Source organism: Gobio gobio (genome assembly GCF_949357685.1).
Source record: "Gobio gobio genome assembly, chromosome: 10".
Classification (NCBI taxonomy): domain Eukaryota; kingdom Metazoa; phylum Chordata; class Actinopteri; order Cypriniformes; family Gobionidae; genus Gobio; species Gobio gobio.
In genome coordinates, this window is record NC_137116.1 from 11663808 (window position 1) to 11673072 (window position 9265).

Genomic DNA, 9265 nt, shown 5'->3' on the forward strand with positions numbered 1-9265 from the left:
TCGCCCTTTATATTTGGGCCTATTAACACTGATTGCTGCTCCTAACTAAGAAAATGTCCTGTACTGACCTGCTAACTCTAATTTGACTTCCGTTACTTTTAATAACCGTGTTATTTAAGAATATTTGACTTTTTTAAAGAGAATTTGAGAGAAAGGTTTTCTATATACACAGGTTTAATCACAAACATGCAAATGCACATTGACTATACAGTGAGAAGGGAAGGACACCTCAGACCATAGACTTTATGTTCACACTCATGTAAATTAATTAAGAAATTAGCTGAATGAAAATAGCCAACCTTAAAGCCTTATTTCAGACTTATTTTCAGGCCACTGCGAAAACAAGCAAAAGCACACAAAATAAGTTCTCATGAGTTTTCCAGCAATTAAAAATTGAAGTTTTATTTTAATAATGTTTAGTATTTAGTCACTTTTATTAGTTTTATGATTTTTTATTTATTTAATTTTAGTAGATAAATAGTAATATAGTAATTTAGTAATATATATATATATATATGCATCAATCAGGCATAACATTATGACCAACCACTTTCCTAATATTTTGTTGGTCCCCCTTTTGCTGCCCTGCTCAGCCCTGACCCGTCAAGGCATGGACTCCACTAGACCCCTGAAGGTGTGCTGTGCTATCTGGCACCAAGATGTTAGCAGCAGATCCTTTAAGACCTGTAAGTTGCGAGGTGGGGCCTCCATGGATCGGACTTGTTTGTTCAGCTCATCCCACAGATGCTTTGTGCTCCAGTTCTGATGCTCACGTGCCACTGTTGGTGCTTTGGGCGGTGGACAGTGGTCAGCATGGGCACCTGACTGGTCAGTGGCTATGCCGCCCCATACACAACAAACTGAGATGCTCTGTGTATTGTGACACCTTTCTATCAGAACCAGCATTAACTTCTTGAGCAGTTTGAGCTCCAGTAGCTCGTCTGTTTGATCGGACCACACGGTTCAGTCTTCACTCCCCACGTGCATCAATGAGCCTCGGCCGCCCATGACCCTGTGGCCGGTTCTCCACTGTTCCTTCCTTGGAGCACTTTTGATAGAGACTGACCACTGCAGACCGGGAACACCCCACAAGAGCTGCAGTTTTGGAGATGCTCTGACACAGTCGTCTAGCCATCACAATTTGGCCCTTGTCAAACTCGCTCAAATCTTTACGCTTGCCCATTTTTCCTGCTTCTAACACATCAACTTTGAGGACAAAATGTTCACTTGCTGCCTAATATATCCCACCCACTAACAGGTGATGAAGAGATCATCAGTGTTATTCACTTCATAATGTTATTCCTGATCAGTGAATATATGTGTAACAAAAGTTAAATTTTAGTTAACTATAATAACCCTGACTTGAGGCATTTTAACTAGCTTTGGGGTGGTCAATAAAGTTACTTTTTTATTATTAACTGTTTTCTGTCTAACAATATACAATATGTTACAGGTCTATGTCGGCTTCTCTGCCCTGTGGAGTTTCACTTGAGACAATGTGAAATTCTATGAGTCACTAACATTGAAATTTCTCAACATGTCACATGGCTCTTCTGGCGTTCATACAAGCCCGGCGTAGTGAAAGAGGAGCGGCCTGATTTACACACGACCGCTGTGGCTTTCGGCCGTGATTGGTCTTTGACACTCTGACGTTAGAATGTTCAAACGCCTAGAACCCCAGTGACCAATCAGAGCCCGCCGCCCTTCACTCAGTGGGCGTGTTTAAGGACTTTTCTCGACGTGCCTCAGCCGCTTACCGGCATTTCAGCGTTTCCCCGCCGGCAGGCGAGATTGTTCTTGTGTTATTTATTTATTTATTGCTGAAGACTTTTATTACTTTTCAAGATGTTGTGCCTGTGCCTTTACGTGCCTGTCCATAATTCGGATCATGTCGAGGTGGAGTATTTTGAATCGAATGGATTACCGTCCGAGCTGAAGTCGCTCAAGTCTCTCAGCGTCCTTTTGCCCTCGCAGGAATTCTCCACATACCGAAAATGGAAGAAGGTAAAAATTATTAAATGTAAAATATTTATAATCGTTCTATATATTATCCAATATAATGTGATGTATGATTAAAGTAAAAAGTAGTTTCCTTTTTTTTTTTTTTTTTTTAAAGGAACTGCGCATTTTTTACGCATGACGTTTCCGTTGCTCATTCCGCTTTCCTGCGCGCGCGCTTCCGTTCAATTGACCATATTTGGAGTTTCCCCCAGTCGATTAATATTATCGAGTGCTTCAATAATGTTTTCTGTGTTATAGCAGCATCAATATACCATGGTACTGTAACTTAATAGTCTTGTAGGCTACTTATAGATTTATAGGCTACTTGAATGCCGTCGTTCTTGAATTGAAGGCTGTATGGCGCCCCTAGCGGTGCAGTTCTAATGAGACTATCAGAATTGACAAGTCCATTAGTTTATCGATTATGATTGTCTGAGCTTCTGCTATCATCTGAATGAGTGTACAAACATGATTATAATCTTACAAACAGACTTTCTAGACAATGCATTAAGTGATTACAATGACAGGAGAGTTAAAGTTCCCTGTGGATCAGTAGTTAAGATGATTTCAATTATACTACTAAACACATTTAAAAGCACAGACACTTTTCCTGGGTTTCATAGGTCTTGTATCCTATCAGATGTCTTGTAACTTACATTTCCCATGTAACAAGACTTGCCAGATGTTGGTATTCGCACACTAACCTTTACAGATTCGCAGCTGAAATGCATTGCATATTCACACGCACTCCGATTAGATTTGGTTGCATTAAAAATTGCCATTTTCCCCCCACACAGAAAACATTTAAAGCTGAAGAGAAAGAGCATGACGGGCAGCTGGACTTCGAAGAGTTTGTTCACTACCTCCAAGACCACGAGAAAGACCTGAAGCTCGTCTTCAAAAGCCTGGATAGAAAGAAAACTGGTATTTATATAAACCTTGATGCAATACTTTGGTGTATCTCACAACTTTGTAATTTAAATGACTGATAATGATTAATTTTGTTCCAGGTCAAGTGAATGCAAGTGACATTGCGAACTCCTTGCGAGAGCTTGGTGTCCATATTTCCCTGCAGCAAGCGGAGCGAGTCCTTAACAGGTGAACTATATTGCTGTGATATGCTTCTAATAGAGCTTTGGCTATAATAATTATAGTCATAACTTCATTGGCATTTATTATAGCATTTTTTATTACGTTACAGAGAAGCCAAACCCTATGACTATATAAATGCATTGGTCAATTGATCTCTTAAAGGGACAGTTCACATAAAAATGAAGATATTTGGAAGAATGTTTGTACAATGTCTGCCAAGATCTGCAAACATTCTTCCAAATATCGTCCTTCGTGTTCAGCAGAACAAAGAAATGTATACAGGTTTGAAACAACTTGAGCGTGACTAAATTACAACGTTCATTTTGGGTGAACTATCCCTTTAATTAACTGATTCAGAGCTTTGTTGGAAGCTTTTATCATCCCGGGGGGAAAAAAAACTATTAAAAAATCTACTTGAATATGTTTTTTGTGCAATTCAAATATAATATAAACATACTACTTGAATTTCCAGTGCATTTTTAATACATTTAATATTCCGTCCTTCTCACCTGGGATCTGTTAAACTTCATTGTAAAGTGCAGCGCTTGTTTCCAGGCTCTGAACGATCTCCTTTGTCTTTTTTCCACATGTAGCATGGACAAAAACGGCACGATGACTATTGACTGGAATGAATGGAAAAAGTATCCCACACTGCAGCCCGCCGAGAACATTCCCGAAATCATCCTGTACTGGAAACACTCAACCGTAAGAGTTTTCTAATGCTAATCCTCAAACGCTTCAAAACAACCTCATAGGCCTGTTTAGTAAAAAGCTGCTTTATTCACGATGACTGCAAGGCGATTAACATTATTCAGATTCCTTAAAAGGTGTGTAAATTAGGCTTTGGATTGCTTTAGGCCTTATGGTCGATGACAGTCTTGACTGTGGCTGTGCTTAAAATATCGACAGGAACACTGTGAACTAGGACGGGCTCCGGTTTAATAGGTGTAATGTTGCAGCTACTAAATCTTAACTAGAGTTCATAAATCCATCCATTCAATTTTGTAAATCAAAATGTCAGAGTTCCCAAATTAAACCAGGACTAACTGTCCCGTCCTTATGCAACAAGTCTTGTTGACACGCACAATTATCTGTAGAGTTTGAGGTAGACATTTGATTGTTAAATTGCAGTATCAGTGACCTACTTTAGACCCCTGTTTAATCGGGACTGCAGCCTTTGTCCTCACAAGTTCAGTGCGCAATGAGATGGACTCTGATGCAACGTGCGCAGGTTTACGATGGCTTGTAAAGTCCACAATGGATTTTTTAGCTCAAATGGCACCTTGGTGCCCCCAAAAAACGTCACTGGTCGGGTCAGAACGCTCTGACGCACACGCTGTTGCCGCCAAGGTCATTGCACTTTAGCTCTCCTGAAGTTGCACATATGCAAAATACAAGTCGTCATGCATTGATTTGAAATGTCATATTGGTTAATGATGATGTTTCTTACAGTACCGATGATCCGTTTCTTTGCAGATCTTTGATGTGGGAGAGAACCTGATGGTACCGGATGAGTTCACGTCGGAGGAGCACATGACGGGGATGTGGTGGAGACATCTGGTTGCTGGTGGAGGAGCTGGAGCCGTGTCACGAACCTTCACCGCGCCGCTCGACCGACTCAAAGTCCTCATGCAGGTATGTCACCTGCAAAACGCCCCAAATTTCAATTTTCACGTTTGAATCCTATGTTAAAATATGAAAGCTGTCTCGGGTTACTCACTCAAGGGCGTAGGCTTTAATAAATCCCAACCTCAACTTTTTCTGAGGATTGAAGGAGGCTTTATTTACATTGGGATTTGAAGGCAAATGCTTGTTTCATTACTTAATCAACCAGTATATATTGGATAAAAGGCAATTATTATTCCAAGGCTCTATTAAATCCAGACCAATCCAGGTGTTGTATCGGTCAAAAGAGACCGAAAGAACCACCAAAATGTCAATAATATGGGTTTTTATCAACATATATTGTAAGATTTACCCAGAAAAAACGTTCTGGTAAAAGGATTAGTTCACTTTTAAATAAACTTTTGCTTATAATTTACTCACCCCCATGTCATCCGAGATGTCCATGTCTTTCTTTCTGCAGTCGAAAAGAAATTAAGATTTTTGATGAAAACATTCCAGGATTTTTCTCCATATAATGGACTTCAATGGGCTTCAAACGGTTCAAGGTCCAAATGACAGTTTCAGTGCAGCTTCAAATGATACCAGACGATGAATAAGGGTCTTATCTAGCCAAACGATCAATTTCTGTGAGAAACCGAGCAGTATTTATGCTATTATTTTACCTCTTATTAGACGAACGTGATCATCTCTGAGCTCAGCCGTAACTTCCGCTAAGAGAGGTCAAAATACGAGCGTGGTCATAGATATATCGATCGTAGATTCCTCATTCTATTGATCCGTGCAGGCGCTAATGAGGTATCTATGTATACATCTATGACCACGCTCATATTTTATAGTAGAATAAAATAATAGCATAAATACTGCTCGGTTTCTCACAGAAACTGATCGTTTCGCTAGAAGACCCTTATTCATCGTCTGGTATCATTTAAAGCCCTTTGAAGCTGCACTGAAACTGTCATTTGAACCGTTTGGAGCCCACTGAAGTCCATTTATATGGAGAAAAATCCTGGAATGTTTTCATCAAAAACCTTCATTTCTTTTCGACTGCAGAAAGAAAGACATGGACATCTTGGATGACATGGGGGTGAGTAAATTATCAGCAAAAGTTTATTTAAAAGTGAACTAATCCTTTAAGTCAGAACAATTGGTTTTGTTACCCGAGCGTCATAAGTGTAGTTAATCAGTATCATAAATGAATGTTCCTGGGAACAGAACAGTCCTACAGATTATTCCAATCAGAATCTGAGTGGTCAAGCACACCCTCTGTATTGCATTCTGATTGGTCGGATACGAGATGGTGTTTTGCAAGACATGAAGATCTGTGTCATGTCTACGTCAGCTCTTACTCAATTGGACTTTGTTTGCTCAATGCTCAGTTGAGTTGGTCCAAAGCCTTTCACCTACATTTTTCGACATATTAAACTTTGCTCCGCAACATGTGGAGGGTCTAAAATACCTGTTTTAATGTTGATCACATCGGATATTATTGACACACCGTTCTAATAAACCTCTTCTCTTGTGTCGTAGGTGCATGGTACTCATGGAAATAACATGTGCATCATGAGTGGGCTCGCCCAGATGATCAAGGAAGGAGGGATGCGTTCGTTATGGAGGGGCAATGGCATCAACGTCATCAAAATCGCTCCCGAGTCGGCCCTCAAATTCATGGCTTATGAGCAGGTAATGGACCAGAGCTTGTGCACTTCCTAACTATCCCACTTGTGAAGTGTGTTTGAAAACAAGCTCATTATCGTAAATTAAAATCAAAAAGCATTAAAGTGATCACATGCCAAATTTGTGCCACTAAAACGGCTGTCGCATTAACTGAATCTCTTTTTCCTTGACAGATTAAACGGCTGATGGGAAGCAGTCAGGAAACTCTGGGGATCGGCGAGCGTTTTGTAGCAGGTTCTCTGGCAGGAGTCATTGCTCAGAGCACCATTTACCCCATGGAGGTGAGGCGACATCACGTTATTTAGCATTAAGATGTTTTCATAATTACATCTGGATACATAGAATTATTAAGAAAAAGGTCTTATTAAGTTTCTGTTTCAATTTGTAGTAGCTCAAATATGGTTTTTGCCATCAGACAAACAATGCTGTAATGCTCATGTGTTCAGGTTCTCAAAACTCGCCTGGCGTTGAGAAAGACGGGCCAGTACAAGGGCATCTCGGACTGCGCCAAACACATCCTGAGGGCGGAGGGAATGTCTGTGTTTTACAAGGGCTACTTACCCAACATGCTGGGCATCATCCCGTACGCTGGCATCGACCTGGCAGTCTATGAGGTGAGTGGATATTTCTCGTTTAAATGATTCCTGCAGAATAAAGGGGCGGGGCCTGGCTGAGTTAGTTAGGTCCTGTCCCAAATGGCACCCTAAACCCTCACGGTCTGAGTCCGCACTTTCACGACGTGAAGAAGTCCGTTGTGTAACCCACACCAGTGCGGGCTCGGCAGAAGTGGTCATCGAGGGCGCATATCGAGCTTGCGAGCACCCTTCTGAGACCTAAAATGACAAATTCCCAAACACACCCCCCAGCTATTGGGCTTGTTTTGAGTAACGTTAGAAATTGGGCGGGTTTTGTTGTAAAAACTTGGCAACCCTGTCTGCACGCACGCTGGACTAAGTAACGTTAGAAGAAAAAGATGAGTGTAAATGTTCTTTGCCGGTGTTGTAAAAAAAGAATTTAAGGATACACAGAGTACTTACCAACACGATCATCATTTCTGAGAAAAATAGTGAAGGTGAATGCATATACGAACAAGTTCTCCGTTTAGGATTAGAACAAATCCAACCCAAGCTCCTTTGATGACGTGGGTGATTACATTACTGTTTATCATCTGTCCATCATTGTCTAAAGCCCGCCCTGACAATTTAATTGGTCCGAACAGTTTCTGTTCCGGCATAATTACTTCTCTACGGATCAAGCCCAGACCGAACCGCCCGAGTTAAAATGTTGTGGGCGGGGCTAAGTTCGGCTGGCATCCAGGCTATAGAATATGGGGACAATAATCAACATTCAAGCATGAAAACCTGTTCTATGGTCTACATTATGCCCTTTACAATCAGCTGAGCTGTCATGAACAGTCAGAAAATGCTCATTTTTGTTTCCTAATTTGCTCTTTTTAGACGTTAAAGAACTCTTGGCTCCAGCGCTACGGCACGGATAATGCGAATCCGGGAGTGTTTGTGCTTTTGGCCTGCGGTACGGTTTCCAGCACGTGCGGCCAGCTTGCCAGCTACCCCCTGGCTCTAGTACGAACACGCATGCAGGCGCAAGGTGAGCACGAGGGTTCATGATGTGTTTTCTTTTACCCACGCATTCACTGAAGGCTGTTTCTCACGGCGCGTTTATATTTCTGCAGCTATGGTCGAGGGCGCTTCCCAGGTCTCGATGTCGGGACTCTTCAAGCAGATCATGAAGACCGAGGGCCCCGCGGGTCTCTATCGGGGGCTGACCCCCAACTTCCTGAAGGTCATCCCTGCTGTCAGCATCAGCTACGTGGTGTACGAGCACATCAAGACGACATTAGGAGTGCAGTCGAGATGAGGCTCGGCGAAAGGACTAAATCTCTGGGTTTTGCACCTCGAGGTGTGGAGGATCTCATTCTGTGAATGTGAGGGTGGAGGATGACACTGTTAATTAACGTCTCGTTATTTATTTAGTTCTGAATCGGTAGTTTGAACGCTGAAATCAGGGACCAACGCATTTGATTTCATGTGACCACTGTGTGTGTGTGTGTGTGTGTGTGTGTGTGTGTGTGTGTGTGTGTGTGGATAAGTGCCACTGAGAATGAATCAAGTGCTGTTATGATCCAGTTGGGCAATGCAATTGAATCAACACTACACTTTGTCTGTGAAATGCATTATTTCATTCTGATGGAAGTTGCACTGCCCACTTTTCCTACAAATGCTGCTTTATATTGACTAACGTAATGTATTTATACATCTTTAACCAGGTATTTATTTATGTTGGGGCATCTGAGAGTTTAAAGTGTTCGTTGCACAGTGTTTAAACCGTTGTCTAATTTAATCTGGTGATTTTAAACCAGCACAAAATGTTCTTCACTTTGCCTTAATATAAGAGAATGTCTGGTTGATTGGAAAACAAATGCACTTTAATTGCTTTAGTCAATTGTGAATGTGTGACTGTGATCGTTGTCAAAGGGTGCGAGTGTTTTGTAATGGGGACCATATGTAATAAAGGCACATGATGTGCTTCCTCTCAGTATTGAAGGGTTGAGTTCACTAATTTCAACATAAATGCACATGTTTGTGGAAACCTCTATCCGGAGAACTGCTTTAAGATGTGTTTGGGAAGTGATTTGAGTTCAGAGTTTCATTGTAACGGTATTTGTTTCAGTTAAAGTGGCTTTTATTTGAGTTTGTTTTAGATCATTAAAAAAAATCCTAAAATGTAATTTATTTTTTCAATAAAAACGTAACATTAATATTTTTGTCTGTGGTGTTTATCTTGATTTTTCAGTAATGTTTAACATTTTACAAGGTTTATTTGTTAACTAACAATGCATTTATTCATTCTA

At 41.0% G+C, this 9265-nt stretch overlaps 1 protein-coding gene across 1 annotated transcript; it reads left to right on the forward strand.

Moving 5' to 3' along the window:
* The first annotated feature begins 1751 nt into the window (after positions 1 to 1751).
* slc25a25a (solute carrier family 25 member 25a) lies at positions 1752 to 9177 on the forward strand. The gene is made up of 10 exons (XM_079827488.1): positions 1752 to 2004; positions 2799 to 2925; positions 3012 to 3099; positions 3687 to 3798; positions 4570 to 4728; positions 6247 to 6399; positions 6567 to 6674; positions 6840 to 7007; positions 7851 to 8001; positions 8087 to 9177. Exons 1-10 carry the CDS (start codon positions 1846 to 1848, stop codon positions 8269 to 8271), a joined length of 1410 nt encoding a protein of 469 aa, XP_079683614.1. The 5' UTR covers positions 1752 to 1845; the 3' UTR covers positions 8272 to 9177.
* Positions 9178 to 9265: the final 88 nt, after the last annotated feature.